Source organism: Delphinus delphis, chromosome 3 (genome assembly GCF_949987515.2).
Source record: "Delphinus delphis chromosome 3, mDelDel1.2, whole genome shotgun sequence".
Classification (NCBI taxonomy): domain Eukaryota; kingdom Metazoa; phylum Chordata; class Mammalia; order Artiodactyla; family Delphinidae; genus Delphinus; species Delphinus delphis.
In genome coordinates this window covers 10,221,580-10,239,865 of record NC_082685.1, presented here as the reverse complement: position 1 = coordinate 10,239,865, position 18,286 = coordinate 10,221,580, and the positions used below count along the sequence as shown (strand labels likewise).

Here is an 18,286-nt window from a genome sequence, read left to right as displayed (position 1 = left end):
AGAGCAGAGGTGGAGGGCCACCCCTGGGGAAATGGCAAATGACAGGGCTGGGCTAGTATGGCAGTGGGACTATGCTACCCCCAAAGAGTTGGGGGGGGGGTGTTGCTGGGAAGGCCAGGGTGACAGACTGGAGAGGGGACTGGGAGAGGTACTCAGGAGACATCCCAAGCCTGGAGCTTCCAGCATCTGCAGGTTTGGGGTTGAACCCTCTGAACATGGGTGTCCTGACCCCAGCCAGGCCCTGGTACCTGGCTTTGTCTCCCCTGCGGGGGCGTGTTGGGTAAGGAAGGCAGTCTCTCACCTCTCACCTCCCCACCCCGTGAAGGAGAACCACCTCACCACCCCCAGCCCTCCCTCCTCAGTCATCTGTCAAACCCTGCTGCCCTCATTTTCCTTCCCCTCTCAACCTCTCTAGGCGGGAAATCGGCCCCTTCCTCCCAGGCCGAGTCCCAGAAGCAATGTACAAGAAGCAGGAACTCCAAGGGACAGCGCAGCCACCTTGGCAAAAGCATCTTTGGGTGTGAGGGTGCCTCCCCCGGGCCAGTGGGGAGGGGAAGGGGAGACAGGCCCCAAGTCCTGGGGCAGGCAGTGAGGTACACGCCCCAGGAGGGCTGACTGATGCCAGGGAGAGGCGGATGAGGGAAGGAGGCAACAGAAACGGGTGCCGGGTGCCGGAAAGGAAACGGGTTCTTTGTTTCGATGTTGCTTCTAGATTTTGTTTTCTGTCTCTGGATTGTAAAAAGCTGCTCTGGCGGCCCGCCCACCCGGCTGGGGATGCACACGTACACAGAGAAGTCCTGGCTGCCAGGGCCCGGCGGCGCAGCTCTGCTCCGGAGAAATCCCGGGCTGGCCGGGCCGCAGGCTCCTGGTGGCTTCAAGTGATGAGATTTTCTTTCTTTCTTTTTTTGTCTTTTTTTTTTTTTTTTTTTCCTTTTCCATTTCATTGAAATATTTACAGCAATGGGGACGGAGGAAGAGGAGAGAGGGAAGGGGTAAGAGGGCCCCCTAGGGAAAGATCCAAGCCCAGGACCCACTCCCCAGGGAGATGCAGACCCAAAATCTGCTCCCCATAGCCAAGCCCACAGGACTGGGAACTGCTCAAGTATGGCCACCCCTGTGGGCTGGGGGCCCTGCGGGGAGTTGTGCTTCATCAGGAGTCGCCCCAAGGGAGGGGGTCATTGGGTGCACTCAAGGAGGGCTGAGGGGGCAGGCTTGCTGGGAAGGCTGGGACGAAGAGCAGAGAGAAGGAGCTTCGGAGAAAGTTCCACCTTTAAACCACCAGCCACAACCGCCCATTCCTCTTGCCCTGGGGCTTTCTCCCCGCTAGGGCTCTCTCCCCGGTCAGAGGCCCCAGTCTCCGTGGAGCAGGGAACTGTAGTGCAGAGGAACCTGTCCATCTGTCCTGTCCCCACTGCTCCATCCCGGTGCAACTGGCAGCACTCTGGCTGCAAAGAGAGGAGCAGCTGACGGGTTCCATCCAGCAGGGCCTTTGACCCAGGGAAACCAGAGCCCTCACTTCCCTCCAGGGAGTAGGATGAGTAGGGGGTGGGAGGGGGAAGTCAAGAGTGAGCTGCACCCTTCCAATTTCTCCTTCCTCACTCCCCTGGGGACCTCCTGGTTCCTCACTGCACTTGCCCCAAATTGAGCTGGTGCACACGGCTGGTGGGAAACCCTGTCTGTGAACCCTGCACCTCGGACCCCCAGAGCAGAGCCCCCAAGGGGCCTGGAGGGCCCATGGCAAAGGGGCACCTGGAGAGAGTGGCCCAGCAGCCAGTCTCCATCAGCCTCCCTCTGCCACCAGAGCCCTACCCAGGGTTCAGTCCCCGGCCTGGGACACCAGCCCCTGGTCCGTGAGGTCCCTCAGAGACTGGTAACCAGTTGCATCTGCCCATCCCCATCGGGCCCTGGCCCCTCGAGGCCTGGGGCCGCCAGGTAGCCCTCGTGGCTGGGCCGCCGCACCTGGTAGTAGCCCTGCAGGGGGTTCCGGGCCACCAGGGCCGGCGGGCGCGAGGTGTAGTAGATTTCGGGGGGGCCGGGGGGTGCAGGTGGGGGTGGGGGCAGAGCCTCACTGGGCCCCTCGGGGCTGCTGTCCGGGTAGGAGGGCGAGTCCCGCAGGTTGGCCCCGCTGGCGTAGAGGGAGTCCCGGCCCGGAGGGGAGGAGAGGGGCCGGCTGGTGGCCCCGTCCTCCGCTGTGCAGCTCTCCGACTCGTCCAGATCGCTCTGGTACAGCACCGACTGGGCCCGGGGCAGCAGCAGTGGCTCCTCCAGGGCCTTGTAGAGAAGTTCGATCTCTGCCCGGTCAGCACCCCCGGGCCCACCTGCCTCTTCCTCGCCGCTGCCCCCTGGCACTGGCGGCACGGGGGGCTCAGGTGGTGGAGGGCCCCTGGCTCCGCTGCTGCCACCCCGAAGGTTGTTGTGCACCAGCTCCGAGATGATCATCTTCTCGAAGGCGGCAGCGTCGGCCAGGTTCCGGCCTCGAGGTGGCTCGGGGGCCCCATCCCCTGGAGGGAAGTCCCCGCTTCGCAAGGAGTAACTGTTGTTGAAGTTGCCATTGAGGGGCAGCGTGTCCATGCCGCAGGCTTCTCGGCCTCCCAAGGGGTGCTCTGCAGGCAGAAGGGAGCTGCTCAGAAGGAGAGCCGGGCAGTGAGAGGGGCGCAGGCCACGTGGACGGGGGTGCCTGCTTTCACCTGGCCTTCCCTGGGTTCACCCCTGCCCCTGGGGACTGGGGTCTTGTGTTCCCTCTCTTCCTCACTGGCAGTTGAGGACACCAGCTCAGCAGACGACTAGTGGAGGTACGTGTGGGGACCAGTTCCCCCAGGGTCCCCTCGCAGCTGGGAGCTTAGAGTCTCAGCAGTATGAGGAGATCTGGGTGACCAGATCCCTTTCCAACGCTCTGTCCCCCCCATCACCTTCATTCCCCACCTAACGCGACACCCTCCAGCCAGCTGCCAAGCCAGAGACTGTCTGTATGTGTGTGTGTGTGGGGGGGGGGGGGGGCACTCGAGTTCTTCTCTCTAAGTTAGGCCATTTGAGGAGGCCACTGTCACGTTCCCCTCCCGGCCATGGAAATATTCCCAGGAAACAGTCACACTTACTGGGTTCCCGGTAGCTCCCTGCAGGTGCCGGCCAGGAGGGAAAAGAGAGAAGGAGAGAGCGGGCTCAGGATGCCAAGTCTCGGCTCCAGTTCAGGAGGCACAAGGATGCCACCTGACCTGGGCTGTCACCCTCTCCTGGCACCACAGTGCTCTCACCTGGGGAGTTGAAGACGGCGGGTGAGGAAGGATTGAAGCCCACCGACTCGGCAATGAGAGTGTTGTAGGGGCTGGTGCCCCCACGGGGCTGCAGCACAGGGTTGGTCAGCAGATGGTTCCCCATGGTACCTGCCCAGGAGGTCAGAGGTCACAAGGCGGCCAGGAGACCTGGGCTCGGGAATCTTGAGGGACTGAAGCCGGGGGTGAGGGATCCAGTCTCACCTCGGTTCAGGGTGGGTGTGCTGTTGATGTCGCCCGCCATGAAAGAGGATTCCGTCTGTTTCCTCACGGTGTCGTTCCACATCCTCCGGATTCGGCTCTGGGGACACAGCTCAGACGTGAGGGGGCCCTTGGGCCGCCCACCCTCCACGCTCTTTCTGAGACCACCTGCCTGATGAGCACCACCAGGGACCTGGGCAGAGAACTGCCCTGCCTCTTGGGCTCTCGGTTCCAACACTCAGCCCCAGGGAGCCCTGCCTGGCGCCCCAGCCCCCGGCCTGGATACCTGGGTCCCCGTGTAGTAGCGGGTGTTGCTCCGTATAGCTGAGGTCTTGAGTGAGCCGTGAGCACCCCCGGGCGGGGAGCGAATGCAGCAGTAGGAGTGACGCAGGCACTTGCTGTACTCCTTGTGCACCTGGGGGGGCGAGGAGGACAGGCAGTAGGCGCCCCCGCCTCGGGGGTCCAGTGACCAAGCTGCTGGTGGGGTCAGAAGCCCCACTGTCTCCTGTCTCCCAACAGCCAGCCAAGAAGGCTCTCTTCTCACTCAGGCCCATCCTCCTTCCTCCACCTCCACCAATAATTTCTCGTCCATTCATTCACTCAGCAGATCTTTAATGAGCATCCTCTATACGCCAGGCGTGCTGTAGGCCCCGAGGACAGACACAAGTCAGACCCAAAGCCCTACTTCTCAGAGCTGGTATTTTCTAGCAGACAGAGACTGACCACGGGTGAAACATCAGTGCGTTATGTAGGGCGTCTGACGGTGTGAGGTGCTGCCGAGAACTATGGCCGGGAGTTAGGCAGTGCTGTCAGTGGGGGTCGGGGGCACGATTTCAAAAAGATCAGGGGAGGCCTCACTAAGGAGACATTTCGGCAAAGACCTAAAAGAAATAAGGCAGTGGGCCCTGTGGATATGTGGGGAGGGGCAGGGGACAAGCCCTGGGGAGGGTCCCTGTCTAGGTGTCTGAGGGAGCAGAAGACAGAGCGTGGCTGGAGGGAAGGGAAGAGAAGGGGAAGCCCAGGTTGGACCGTATGGGCCTGGGGGCCTCCGTAAGGATGTCACTGTGTGTCCGATGAGGACCATGGGACAGTTTTGAGCAGAACAGTCAACCTTGCACCCAAGACTTGTGATCACTGCCTCCTTCATCCCCTCCTTAGCCTTACCCACCTCACTGTCCCCTAAGACCAACAACAGTCTGACCGGGCCTCCCCACTGCCTTCAGGATATGAATCTACAAACGCCTTGGCTCAGTTTCCCTGGCTTTAGTCTTGAGTCTACTGCCCGTACACCCTTCTCCACATTCTTCTGCTTCTGTTGTCTCCTTAATTTATTTTTTTTTAAGATTCAGACTGTAACACACTTTATTTTAAAAAGAAACTTCCTATCACCACAAAATTCACATTTTACCCCACAACTATTAAAGTCGGAAATGTTCTGTCTGGGTGGCACCCAGAGTCATCTCCCTCCACATGCTTGACTTGTGCCCTACACCCCGGGGAGGGTCCATCAACCATGTCCCAACTCCCCAAATCTGCCTTGCTTTCTCGTTCCTCTAGGCCCCTGTATCTTGCTCTTTTCCAGAACCCTCTGCACCCCCGCCTAAATCCTCCCTGTGAGCCTGTGCTTCCCTCCAGGCAGACACAGGTCCCGCTACAGAAGGCAGGCACCTGGTCCCTTCCCTGGACCTCACCTTCTTCTGTAAGGCGCAGTGAAAGACGAAGATGAAGACCCCCTGGAAGGCGTTGAAGGTGGTGAAGAGATAGGCCATGACCACCGACTCCTTATTGATGAAGAGGAGGCCAAAAGCCCAGGTGAGGCCCAGTAGGAAGAGCAGCGCAATGGCCCCCAGGGCCCAGGATCTGGGGAGAGGTGGAGAGGGAACGGGGACATCAAAGTCCCTGCCAGCAGAGATGCCTCCCCCAGAGCCCTGCTGCGTGTCCCTCTTTGAGCAGGCCTGGACGCTGCCCTGGGATGAGCAGGCCTGCCCAGTGACACTTTCACCCAAGCTGACCCTGAGGGGCAGGCAGAGGTCAGGGGTCAGGGCTCTGTGAATGGCCAGTCATTCTCCTGCATCCTTCATCCTTTTGGCCATATTTCCAGACCTTTACACTATCTTTTGCTGCCTATCTGTCTTTAAGTTGCCCTGAAATGGACTTTTTTTTTGCCGAGTCGCATGGCTGGTGGGATCTTTAGTTCCCCGACCAGGGACTGAACCTGTGCCCTTGGCAGTGAAAGTGCAGAGTCCTAACCACTGGACCGCCAGGGAATTCCCTGGACTCGCTTTTTGAACTCAGTCTCACCCTTAGCAATTATGTGCCTAAAACCACAGATGGATGTGCTAATACCATGTTTTCTAATACTCGTTAAATAGACACATAACAAACACAGTAAAGCACCATCTTTGTCCTTAAAATCACAGTATGTGACACCAGAGGCGAGAACACCACCTTTTAGGAAACGCTGGGAGAGGCCTGGGAAGTCCCAGGGCACGGGTGGGGCGAGGGGGTGCTCACTTAATGTTGTCGAGGCGACTGGAATCGGGCTTGAGCACGGAGGAGCTCCGGATCATCTTGTGCAGAGTCACCATGAGGAACACCAGGTTCACCTGGGGGCGGGACAAGGGGAGGGGCTGGGCCAGGGTCCCTCTGCCTCCTAGCGTCAGCTCCTGGCCAAGTCTCAGCCACGACCCCCCTTCTTCAGGGTCCCCTCTGCTGCTGTACCTGCCCCCAGGTGCCTGCCTACTGGTGTAACTGTTAATGTGGCTTCGGGGCCGGGGGGCAGGGCCCATGGCCTGACACAGAGCCGGGGCTCAAATCACAGCTCCTGGAAGGACGGACCTCAGTGCTGGAGCTCTACAGGCCCACTCTGCTCTCGTTTTCTTAGTTGGCTGCTCAGTTCTGATGCTTTTCAAGGGCTTGGGGAGAAGGGGGGCCTTGGGGTCAGAGCTAGGCTGGATGAAGGACAGAGACTCAGTACTGGGGGTGCCGCCTTCCAACTTACCACGATAACAAAGGAGACAGGCCCAATGAAGCTCCAAATGAAGTAATTGTCCACTCGGAGCCAGCAGCTGTGAAGGAAGCAGGGCCGGGGTATTGAGAGGTGGGGGCGGGGCAGGCTCTTCCCTCCCTCTGACTCCAGGAGCCCAGGGACTCTGCTGGCTTCGGCCGCGGGGCTCAGGGGAAGGGAGGCCAGTGCCCTGAGGGTCCTGGCCCGAGGGATGCTGCTGAGCAGGGAGCCAGCAAGGGGGAGAGACTCGGGGGGCGAAGGGGGCACTCACGCCTTCTCGGTGCCGTAGCTGCGGTAGTCGATGGCGGCTGCGATGCCCACCACCAGGGCTGGGAAGCAGTACCCGCCCAGGTAGTAGTATTTGGTGCGGGAGTACTCGCTCTCAAACACCTCCACCAGCAGCAGATAGAGGTGCACGCCCTCCAGGCAGAGCCAGGAGAAGGCAGCCAGGAAGAAGTAGTGCAGCAAGCCAGCGAAGATGGGGCAGGCAATCTAGAGAGTGGGCAGCACCACAGGTGAGGGGCTGCCCCGGCCGGCCGGTGTCGTCTCTCCCCGCATCCTCTCCTGCCCTGGAGTCCTGCTCACCTCATACTGAGTCTTGTCTATCCCAACCAGGAAGAGCAGCTCGGCCAGGAAGAGGTTGATGCACAGGTTCTTGTGGATGGTGTTCCGGTCAGTCTGCAGTCCCCGCAGGAAGCAGAAAGTGGAGATACAGATGGCCAGGCAGACCAGGGAGATGACGATGCCCACCCAGGTGATGACTGACAGCAGTAGCTCGTTGATGCGGCCCTGGTACTGGGGGAAGGAGCAGGGGGTGTACTTAGCGCCTCTGGTCTTGCACGTGGCCAGGGCTCCGCTTAGGTGCCAGCTACGGGCAAGGCCGTGGGCCACGAGCACCACTGGTGCAGCCCACCCGGCCTTCTGCCCCCCTGGCCAACTTGCTGGCCCCCACCCCTCTGCAGGCGGCACGCTCACTTCCTCATGCTCTGGAAGGCTCGTGGAGAGATGACAAAGGTGACACCAACGTGCTTCTCCAGAGTGCCTTGGGAGAAGGTGGGACCGTGACCAAAGAGAACCAGACGTGTGGCCTCATGCCCCGGGCAAGACTCAGGCCCCCCATGCCCACGAAGCTGGCCTTCCCCGGCACCGCCCATGCAGCACTTTCTATGATGCCATGCAAAGCCGGGCCAGAAAGTGGGCCCGCCCGGAGGAGCGGAGCGCTGGCCAGCTTACGATCTCGCGGTGAGCCATGAGCACGGCAAAGTTGGTGAGGTGGCTGCAGGCACACGTGGTGTGGGTCTTGTTGGACTCCACCAGGCGGCAGCCCTGCGTCGACCAGTAGCCCAGCATGGAACGCTCCGAGTAGTTCCAGAAGGAGCAGTTGGCATTGAAGTGGTTCTTGGCCTGTTGTGTGGTGGTGACCGGGGGGTCAGATCCAGGGAGTCCCACTCCAGCCCGCACACCCGGCTATGGGGATAGCGACAAGCAGGAGACGGGTGCCTGGGGCTCTGGGCTCCAGGTGACAGTCTGAGACCTCTGGGGACAAAATGGCCCAAGCTGCTGAGGTGGGGGCTGGGGCCCCAGGGAGGGGTTGTAACTTGCTCTCGGGGTGGGTGAACACACAGTAGGGGGGGATGCACAGCCAGGGACAATGGAGGATGCTGGGACCTCACGGAGGGAGGGGGCGCCTCAGCTCACCTCCAGGTGGGCCACAGTGAAGATGACAGGGTCCATGAGGAAAACTCGGCTGGACTCCTTGTTGATGGACGCTGCGATGACCTGGGAGTTCACCACCAGGGAGGCGCCCCCCAGGCCCCCCGCGCCCGCTTCACCTGCCAGCTTCACCGTGGCGTTCTCGGTGGACAGGAAGAGGCCCAGGTTGTTGTAGAGGATGAAGACAACTTTGACCACTCCTGGGGAGAACAGGCACAGCAGGGTGTGTTGTCAGCCCCTGGCTGGTGTGCAGCTCCACCACGCTGGCCGCCAGGACCTCTGAAGCCAGGCAGGCTGCAGCCCAGGCAAGTGGGGCTCTGGGAGCCCTTCTGTGGGACCCCTGCTCAGTTATAGGCAGTTCTCAACGGCAGGACAGTGGGCCGGGACACACAGGCTGGGTCCCCGGCCCACCTCTCACTTACTGTGTAACGTTGAGCAAATCCCTGACCTCTCTGGACCTTCATCTCAAATGGCGCAAGCCTCCCTGAACTGCCACTGCACAGGAGTGAGCCCTGCAAACTGCAAAGCGTGCTTGGCTCTGTGGGGCTTCGGGGGGGGTCTCCACGAATCCCCTGAAACGTTAACACTAGCTTGAATGAAGGACACCCCTGTGTGTGGCCACGGGTCCCAACCTCCTTCCGGATTCTTCAGTCTGATAAAAGCTAAGAACCGCCGTCCTCCGCGAGAGGAGCAGGGGTGCCCGCACGGGGCTCGGGCACTGACCGTTGCGGCTGTTCTGCTTGATGGTGTTGGCGGACAGCTGGATGGAGTTCTCGCTCGGGTACTCCTGGGGGAACACCAGCTCTTGCACTTGACCCTCTGTGTTCAGGACTGTGACCTCGAGGACTGTGGGGACAGGGGACGGCAGGGCACACAAGGTTGGGGGTTTGTCCACAGTCCAGAGGCCCGGGCTGTGGCAAGAGGCCCACGGTCTCCGGGCCGAGGGGGCCCCCACCGTTCAAGATTTGCGCCCGAACTTGCCCTAGCGCGATTGCAGCACTCACCCACGTTCTGCTTGGCGGCCAGGAAGCGGGCAGGCTCCCTGACATTGTCGGCCAGCAGGAAGGCGCCCTCCTCTAGGACGTCCAGGAGCATGGTGGCCGTGTGCACCTGCTCGGTGGCATTCATGTCCTTCCAGGACTCAAGAGCCTCTGGCCGCAGCAGGTTGTCCACCGTCTCCACCACGGCCTGCAACGGTGCGGGGGCAGCTCCGTGATTCCCCCTACATCCTCCAGTTCCCTGGGCTGGGCTCTGCACCCCCTTCTCCGAAACTCCATCTCCAGCGCCACCTGGGGCCTGCCCAGGAGCGACAAGGGCTGCCCCACCCCCTCGGCCAGCAGGAGCCTTTGAGCCTCACCTTGATATAGTCCTTACAGGTTCTCTCTCGCTTGTGCATCTGGGGAGAGAGATGGAGGTGCTCTCAGGGCTGGTCTCCCAGCCCCACTCCTCTAACCCCGACACTCATGTCTGGGCCCCAGGGAGCTTGCTCTTCTGCCTCTGCTACTGACCTGGGCTTAGGCCATAAGCGAGAACCATTCCTAAGGGAGCCCACACCCCCAGGACCATCCAGGGCAGTTCAGGAGGGAGCCCCAGTAGACCTGGGGTCTGTCCTTCCTTCTCCCGTCACCATGGGTGGCAGCCCAGCTCCGCGGTAACAGGCCGGCTATCTCCTAAGTTCCCAGGGCAGTGCCCCCTGCCCTGCTGGCCCTGCTGCCAGGCTCTACCTTGTTGTAGTTCTTGCCAGCTGACTCGCGCTCGATGGGCCGCAGGGCCTGCAGCTGGGCATCCAGGATGTCCAGCAGCTGCTCCATCAGCTTCACAGAGGAGGACACATCACCCGCATAGATGGAGCCCCGGGTGTGGCGGGCCAGCTCGCTGGCAATGTTGGCTGCGTTCTCCCCGCTCTTGATCTGTGTGAGGCGGGAGTGGGATGCCCCGGCTGTCGGGGACCGTTTTGCTTCCCTCTTCACGCGCCCAGCCTGCTCAGCCCCTCTCATCCCTCTCTCTGCTGCCCCTTCTCCCTGTCTGCCTTCTCCCTCCCCATCTATCTCTGCTCCCTCTGCAGGCCAGGGAGTGGACCCCTGCTTGTCTCCCCAGTTGTTCCACTGCCCCCACTGTGCCCTGTGCCCGGGCACCCAGGGCCTGCTCTGTGAGCACGTGCGCCTGACTGGGAGGGGCAGCTTCTGCTGGTACCTTCTGGGCCACCTGGTTGACCCAGGGGGAGGTGCAGTTGCTGAGGTCAGGGCCCCGGGGGTTCCAGAGCCCCAGGGCTGGTAGACACTGGAAGGAGGCAATTCCTGTAGGGACAGACACACAGGAACAGAGAAGGGAGCCACAGGGAAGGAGAGAAGGATGGGCCAAAGCAGGGAGAAAGGAGATGACAGAGAGAGGGGGACGAGTGGGTGAGGAGAGAGGTGAGGGGAACACGGAAGACCAGACATGAAGCAGGCCGGACAGTCAAGAGAGGTGTCACTCTGAGGTGACATAAGCCACTCCTTCTTCCCCTAAACCCTCCCTCTGGGCGCCTCTTCCGTCTTTGCCTACCACAGTTGGAACCTTCTAGCTTAGCTCGCCTTGGAAGGCCCCCCCCCCCCCAACGAAGCCTCTTCTGACCCTCCCCTTGGGATCCCTAGAGCATGCGGTCTGGCTCCACCCTCTCTGGTACTTCAGCTGCTGTGTCCTGTCACCAGCTGCTCCCGGGCCTCTTCCATTTCAGTCTGAAGCCAGGACTCAAGTTACCTCCCGTGGGCTCCCCGCAGGGTCCACCCAGCGCTTTGCACGTGGCGGGTACTTAGTATCGCAGGAGGGGACGGGGGACGAGGCGTGGGGCACTAACTGAGCTGCTGCTGTGTCCTGGGAGCTCTGCTGGGCTCTGGGGACACAGCTGCAGACATCAGGCGTGACCCCTGCATGAAACCCACACTCTGCCAGGGGAGATGGACAGGTAAGTGCATCTACGTTGAGCTGAGTTAAGGGCATGTCCCCCGTCCCTTCCCTGGCCAGACCCAGCAGTGGCCACTCCCCAAGCCAGCTGCAGCGGAGGTAACCTCGGCTCTGCACTCACCTCGAGTCCCCTTGGGGCAGGGCCTCTCCACCAGCATGCCCTGCTGGGTGGCCGGCCACTGGACCCGCCGCACCTCTCGAGGTTCACAGAAGAGTTCCGGGGACACGTGCAGATTGGGGGCGGGGGGCCGCCGGGTGCTGGGGGCGGGGGCAGTGGCTGGAGGTAGGTCAGGTCCCAGCTGGTTGACGGCACCCACGGGGTGCGTGGTGAGGGGCGCCCGGCGGAGTGGGGTGGTGGCCGCAGGCGAGGCTGTGCTGGTCAGGGCTGTGGGCCGGGCCGTGGTGGTCGTGCTGAGGGGTGGCGAAGTGGCTGGGCCTGGAAGGGAGAGGGGATATGAGATGGGGTTACCCCCACGCTTCAGGCCTACTGAAAGATATCCTGGTCCCCACTAGGTCTGGGAGAGCTCCCCTGGCCCCTGTCTGCCCACAGAGGTCCCTCGTACCCCTGGGACCATCTGAAGCATTGGAAGGTGGCAAAAATTCACTCATTTGTACTTTGAAGTCTGAGAGAGCAACCACAGAAGACGGGCCAGGAAGGAGGTGTCTGGAGGCTGTTGTACACAGCCACCTCCCATCCTCATTCTCCTCTTACTCTGGGCTCTCTGACCTGGCCACGTCCCTTCCCTCTGGGGGCCTCAGCTCCTCCTTTTGGATTAGATGGGACTCCCTGGAGCCGTGGGGCTGCTCAGAGCTGGTTTGGGGCAGCTGAGAGGGCGGAATGAGACTGTGGAGGGGCCCCGAATCCCGGCCAACATCGGCGGCTCGGCTTTGCTGTTTTACTGATACTGGGCTTCCACCCAAGATTTTGGTTGAAGAGGTTCCAGGGCTCGAAATGCACAGGCCTCTAGGAGACATAGCACAGCTTGGTTAAGAGCCCAGAGTCCTTGGTCCAGATCCTCAAAGGAGCAAGCTAATCCCATACTCACCCAGTGCTTGGGTTTCCTCATCTGTAAAACGGGGCAATGATAAGCCCCGTCTCCTAGGCTGCGAGGGTCAGAGGAGTTAATTGCGTGCTTAGAACAGCCTCTGTCACCTTGCCATGTCACACTGTCATTGCCTCCAGGGCTCCCCCGAACCCACCTCCAGGCCCCCTAAGATGTCCCAGAGTGCACCCCCCGACCCTGGGACCTAGGAGGCGTTTGGGAGCGAACTTGAGCTGTCCTCACCAGCACTGGGGTCGGGTGGCCCGAACTCCAGGCTATAGCGCACCACGAAATAGTTGTTCCAGACATACAGCTGGTTGTCACGAGGGTTATAGTCAACGGAAGAGACGAACTGGTAGGGGTTGGGGAAGGCCAGGCTGACGGGCTCCTCGCGGTTGGCGTTGGTGTTGAAGGCGTAGTCCACGCGGTTGCCGGCCGCCTCGCTGTCGTCATCCACGTACACGGAACGCAGCACGTAGAGGACGCCGCACACCATGAAGGCGTTGGACGCCGAGCGCTTGTCGTAGCCGGTCTCCCACGTGCCCTCGAAGCGCAGCGTGTAGGGGTTGAGCTGGCTCACCACCAGCCGCCCGTTGTTGCCCTCGGTGGCGTAGATGACCCACAGCCCGTTCTCGTCCACGGCCAGGTCGATGTCGGTCTTGCCCCCCCAGCGGTAGGGCGAGGTATCGTGGTAATTGGCCGTGTTGATGACCGTCTCCCCGCTCTTGATGCGCGTGCGCAGGTCGTACTTGACGATGTTGCGCGTGCGCTCCTTGTTGTAGAAGACGGCGCCGTCATAGACCACGAAGCCAGTGCCATCCACACGGTTGGGCAGGCGGTAGGTGGTGGTGTGGCGCGCCGCCACGTAGTCCTCCCACGAGGCGTACTCGGTCAGCGTGTCCGTGCGGTAGGGGATCCAGGGCATGACGTAGATGCGGTCACCCGCCTGCAGTGGGTCCTTGCACCATGCGCCAGACTGGTGCTCCGACTCGTGTGTCGAGGTGGGGTCCAGCACCTTCTGCAGAGTCCCTGGGCACACGAAGACTGGGCCAGGTGGGTGGGCGGGGAGGACACGGGGAGAGGAGCAGGGGCAAAGGAGGGGGAGAGAGAGAGGCAAGTTGGTCACGCGGCCAGGGGGGTGCCAGGCTGTCCCCTCCTGCTGCTGCAGTCACGGTTGCTTGGTAGGGCTGGTGATGGGAAGGGGGTTTCCGGGCTGGGACCCCTGCCCCGCCCAGCTGCCCCTCTCCCTGGAGATGTCAACCCTGGAGGCCATTAAGAGCAGGGTTAGTGGTGGAAGGTAGTGCCCCTCTTTCCTTCCCTGGCTGCTAGAGACCCCACAGGCTGGGGATAAGGGGTTTGGCAAGAGGCATCCCAGAGACGATCTCGTGTGCCTTAAGCAGGAGTGGAAAGATTTCCTCACTGCAGCCACTGGTGGCTTTGAGGTTCCAGGGACTCAGGGCCCTGCCCCTTCGCCATCATCTGCGCCCCTATGGAAGAGCTAGGGGTCAAGGGTCCCATCCTTCACCAACCACACCAGGACACAGATTTTTTTTTTAACTCCTTTTTCTTCCTCCTGCAAAAACTGCAAGGTAGAGTGATGTTTCCGTACCCACTGTGGGTGGGTGTCAGGAGCGCACTTCTATTCCAGGGTGGGAGAGGCACCCGAGGTTCCTGATGCAGCCTGTGGCAGCCCCCACCCCCAGTACCCATGAAATCAGTAGCTGAGGAAGGGTATTCGGAAAAGTCCAGCCCCTCCTGAGGGTGCCCAGCCCTGCCCCCAGCCGGCAGGGTCTCTCATGGGGTTAATTCAGCAGCAGACACTGACACTGGTGCACAGGGGTGAGGGGGAGAACTTGGGGAGGGAGAGGACTCCCGGGAGAGTTGGGTGGGGGGGAGGAGAGCTGTGTGGAGGGAAGAGAGACAAGGTGGTGGTGGTGGGGCTCGGCGAGGTCCTGGCTCCAAGGGAGGCACACTGGAGAGCACCTGGGAAGAAAGGGTTAGTGCTGGCGAGGAGAGAGGGGGGTGAGCAGAGAATTCACTCCAAGGCCCAGGCCCGACTGAGGGTCCCTTGGGGGGGCAGTCCCAGGTCCAGCTCAGAAGGGGCAAGGGAGGGAACCAGGTGCTAGGATAAAGACCCAGCCCGCCCCCAGCAGGCCCCGCCCCCCCACCTCCCCTGCCCTGACCCCGATTTACCTGCAACCATCCCCGGCTCGGGAGGAGGGACCAAGGCAGCGCTGATGTCAGAAAGGTGGGGGGCCCCGCCCCACCCCCCCATTCCCTGAAAAGGAGGAAAACCTCAACTGCATCTCGTTGGCCACCAATAGCCTGCCCACCCTTGCCCCGTCACGTCCCAGCGCCGCCTGCTCCTAGCCTCCCCTTACTGACCCGGTGGGGGGTCTGGACTTTCAGTGTGGCCAGGCTCCCCTCCTCCTCCTGTAGAGGTGATGTCCCTCCATCCAGGACGGCTGGGGGCCTCCCTCTCACCTCCCTGCTAGCAGAACCCACGGACAGGCCAGGGTGAGAGTTTGTAGTGAATTCTCTGCTCCTGCTTGGTCTGTCACCAAAGCAGCTGGCCCCGAGGGGACAGGGAGGGCTGGGACTTGGTGCCGGCTTGGGGGGCGGGGGCTTGGCCCCAGTGGTTAGAGGGGCTTGGACACTTCTCATTCCCCCACTTCCAGCCTCATTCTTCAGGAGGCTCAGGTGGGTGGGTGCGGAGATCCAGCCCTCCCTTCACAGCAGCAGGGGGACATTTTGACCCAAGGGTCTCCAGGCACAGAGCAGCCAGGAGCATGCCCTGTTTTAGGAGGGGGAGGGGAGCTTGGGGCTCCACCATCTCCCTGTCCCCAGTGCCCTGAGGGGTTGGCCTGCACCTTCTGTTCAGCACACTGGCCTCTGCCCTTTTCCCCTGTCCCTGGGTCTCCCCTCTCCCCAAGCTAGGTCCCCCGCCAGCTTTGTGACGACTGAGCAGATGTGCTTGTGGGGGGGGGGGGCAGTGGGAGGTCTCAGAGCCTAGCCTGGTCGGCAGGGCATGGCGGAGGAAAACGTGGTTAGAGGTTACCCTGGGGAAGGGGGAGAAGATGAGGAAGGGTCTGCCTGGGGCCTTTGCCAGCAAGGACCCCCTCCCCAGCACCAAGCTCCCAATACCTCCTCTGCCCTCCAGCCTCCTCCCACCCGCCCTTTGAAGAGAAAAGATCCCAGGCTGCCGTATCCAAACCACCACCGGGCCTGCAAGAAGAGTGTCTGGTGCTGGGTGGGAGAGAGACTCCAGGAGAAAGACAGGGAGAGAGTGGAGGGGTGCAGTGAGGGGCAGGGCGGTGGGCTGGTTGCCCAGGCCTCTGTGAGATGGGGGAAGGGACAAGGGGGAGGGGAGCAGCTCGGAGGGACCCCGCCCCACCTCCCTCAAAGGGGATGCTCCACCGACCACCGTAATTTCAAGGCAGAAGTGATCCTGAAAGGTCATCCCTTCCATCCGCGGCCCCTGCTGCCTGCCTCAGAGCTGCAAATTTCCCAAAACCTTCAGGGGAGGAAGCGACCATCCCCAAGAGCCCAGGCCTGCAGTTGCAGCCCTGCCCCACTCCACTAACGGACAGCTCTGCCCCCTACGGAGTTCTACCCAGCCCCCGCCGGAGGGTTCACCCGCAAGAAATTATGGTGCTCGTGGAAGTCCCCGACCCGGCCTATACCTCCCCCGCCCCCCTCTCCCTGGTCCTCTAACCACAACAGCCCAGAAGAAACCCTGACTGCAGCTTCGCAAGTATTTCAGAACCAGAGAAAATGCTCCCCCGCCCCTCACTCCCCCAACCTTGAGGCCCGCCCCCACCCCCTCGTCCCGATTTGGCAGGCTGCCCTCCCCGGGCTGGGGACAGCTTATACCCCTCCCCAGGGCTGGGCCCCCCCGCTGGTGGAGGACAGGGGTTGGGACTGGGGGAAACTGGTACTCCATGCTCCAAAACAGCTCTGGGCCTTGGAAACGCCAAACCAGAAGGAACTGAAGCCGCCAGGAGCCAGAGAGAGAGAGAGAGAGAGAGAGAGAGAGAGAGAGAGAGAGAAAGAGAGAGGAGGAAACTGCTCCCCAAAAGGAAAACAAAGGTGTCCCCTCCACCCTGCCTCCCCGAACCCTGACACATGTTACAAAAGCGGGGGGCAGGAGGAAGAGAGGAGAGAGACGGCTCACCCGGTGCCCTTCACCCCTGGTCAGGAGCCAGGGAAGGGGGTCCCTCCCTCCCCACCCGCCCTGGATGCTTACACACTTCTCCTGAAGGAGGCAAAAGAAGTATGAGAGAAGGCCAGGTCCCCCCCGGCCCCGCAAGGGCCAGGGACTAGGAAGGTGGGCCGGGGGGTGGGGAGGCTTGGGGGGAGAGAGAGAGAGAGAGGGAGGGAGAGAGAGAGAGAGAGAGAGAGAGAGGGGCAGAGAGAGAGACGGAAGATCCTGCCCGGGCTCAGAGAGGAGCTTCCTCAGGTGTCTGGAGGGTGGAGTCACCCGGCTGCACCAGGGCTTGCCCCACCAGGGGGACACTGGGGTGGGGAATAGCGACTGGACCAAGTTTGGGGTGGGGGGAGAAGAAGGGGCCGGAGGGGAGGGTGGGTCACATAAGTATGGTGCAGGTAAAACAAAGTCTGAGTTAGGGGTTAGCATTGGTAACAGTGCGTTTACCTTTCTGCTCCACTTCTACTTTAAGCATCGGAAGAGAGAGAGAAAACAAATTGAAAAAAAAAATGTGCAAGAAAAAAAGAGAAAAAAAAAAGATTAAATTGCTTTCGTTTCTTTTCTGGCAACACGCCCCCTTTTCCTTTCTTTCCTCACTCCTGGTTCCCCAACCCCGAAGGTAGCATCAGCCCCCGCCCCCAAGTCCTTTCCTTCAGGGAGGGTGTCAGGGAGACAGTCACAGGGAGGGGAGACACATGGGAGGACAGAGACCAAGAGAGACGAGGGGTGTGGGGGGGAGGGGGGTGTACAGGCAGGCATGGGGGCAGAGCCCTCAGATGGGAAGGGGCACCCTCAGTGCAGTGGGGACTGGGGAGGGGAGCCCCAGCTGGGAGGCAGCTCCGCTTAGGGGGGCACCAGGAAGGGATGGTGGGGAGGGTGAAGGAATCACTTAGATCCCCTTCAGCCCGGCCTGCTGCCCTCCTGCTAGAACCAGGGGCCCAGGGGAGGGGGTTCAGTGCCTCCTGGGGCCTGGTAGCCTCACGAGAGAGAACACATTGGACTCCTTCCCCTTCTGTGCCGGCCTTGCAAGACTCCAGCTGAGTTTCCCCAAACCCTCAGAACCCGAAACAAGCCAACACACAGAGAGGGTGGCAGCATCAGACACAGAATGACGGAGAGGCGGACAGGCAGAGCCCCCTGGGCCTCAAAGAGCCCGGTGGGGGAGACAGAGGCAGAGAGGGAAGAGGCTGGGGTGGGGGGGACATCACAGATGGGGCAGGACAGCAGGTGGGGCACAGACACGCTCCCACACTCCCCCGGGGCAAGCCCGAGGCTCAGTTTCTCTGCCCAGCTCCCCCCTGGGGGCCCAGGAGCCGGGAGCTCCCCAGCCCGCTGTTGGGATGGGCGGGCGGCACCTGGGGGAGGAAGGGGGCATGGTTAGACTGTGCTCCGCTGCAAGGCAAATCCAGTGTTAGTCGGGCCTGTCCGGTATGTGTGTGCGGCAGGGAGCCCTGCACACCCACCGCTCCCTTCCCACGGTAGCCCCTGCACCCACCCCTGACCAGCACTGGGGTCACCCCAGCCTCTGAAGCCCAGGGCAACATGGCTGCCCAGGGCACGCCCCCTCCAGGCTCTGTGTCCCTGACCCCTTAGGAACCTCTGACCAGGGCCTCGCTCTCCTGCCACCTCTCCGGTCGAGCAGTGTTCGGCTCCCTTCCCAGCGCCTCATCCAGGGCCTGGTACGCAGGAGGTGCTCAGAGAAACTCTGGGGGATAAGTGAGTGCCCGGCTTCCCTGTTCTGCGGCGTGGCTTCCATCACCCTCGTAACACCAGCCCTCTTCTTCTGGGACCGGGAGTTAGCTCAGCCCCCGCAAGACACATCCTTCATGTCTGTGACTACGAGTGCGTGTATGCGTGTATGCGTGCCCCTGCCTCTCCCAGGGCTCAGGCTAGCTCTCCCCCA

The 18,286-nt window shown here is 61.7% G+C and overlaps 1 protein-coding gene and 1 long non-coding RNA gene across 3 annotated transcripts in view; one reads left to right on the top strand and one right to left on the bottom strand.

The window, feature by feature from the left end:
• Positions 1-226: 226 nt before the first annotated feature.
• The window catches only part of ADGRL1 (adhesion G protein-coupled receptor L1), a 45,455-nt gene continuing 27,395 nt past the window's right edge, over positions 227-18,286 (bottom strand). Inside the window, exons 5-23 of one of the 2 annotated variants that reach the window (XM_060007854.1) lie at positions 12,420-13,220; positions 11,255-11,569; positions 10,384-10,487; positions 9,915-10,100; positions 9,548-9,586; positions 9,195-9,378; positions 8,914-9,036; positions 8,176-8,390; positions 7,711-7,881; positions 7,063-7,272; positions 6,749-6,969; positions 6,472-6,538; positions 5,985-6,076; positions 5,162-5,330; positions 3,757-3,885; positions 3,474-3,570; positions 3,252-3,380; positions 3,096-3,113; positions 227-2,603 (exon numbers count right to left, since the gene is read on the bottom strand). In XM_060007854.1, the coding sequence (XP_059863837.1) occupies positions 1,861-2,603; positions 3,096-3,113; positions 3,252-3,380; positions 3,474-3,570; positions 3,757-3,885; positions 5,162-5,330; positions 5,985-6,076; positions 6,472-6,538; positions 6,749-6,969; positions 7,063-7,272; positions 7,711-7,881; positions 8,176-8,390; positions 8,914-9,036; positions 9,195-9,378; positions 9,548-9,586; positions 9,915-10,100; positions 10,384-10,487; positions 11,255-11,569; positions 12,420-13,220 (4,013 nt within the window). In that variant the 3' untranslated portion in view covers positions 227-1,860. The remainder of the gene's footprint in view (positions 2,604-3,095; positions 3,114-3,251; positions 3,381-3,473; positions 3,571-3,756; positions 3,886-5,161; positions 5,331-5,984; positions 6,077-6,471; positions 6,539-6,748; positions 6,970-7,062; positions 7,273-7,710; positions 7,882-8,175; positions 8,391-8,913; positions 9,037-9,194; positions 9,379-9,547; positions 9,587-9,914; positions 10,101-10,383; positions 10,488-11,254; positions 11,570-12,419; positions 13,221-18,286) is intronic. The other variant, XM_060007855.1, reaches the window with a different exon arrangement.
• LOC138414035 (uncharacterized) lies at positions 4,457-8,018 on the top strand. Its single transcript, XR_011246399.1, has 3 exons — positions 4,457-5,282; positions 7,093-7,231; positions 7,440-8,018. It is a non-coding gene; the product is annotated as an uncharacterized lncRNA (long non-coding RNA).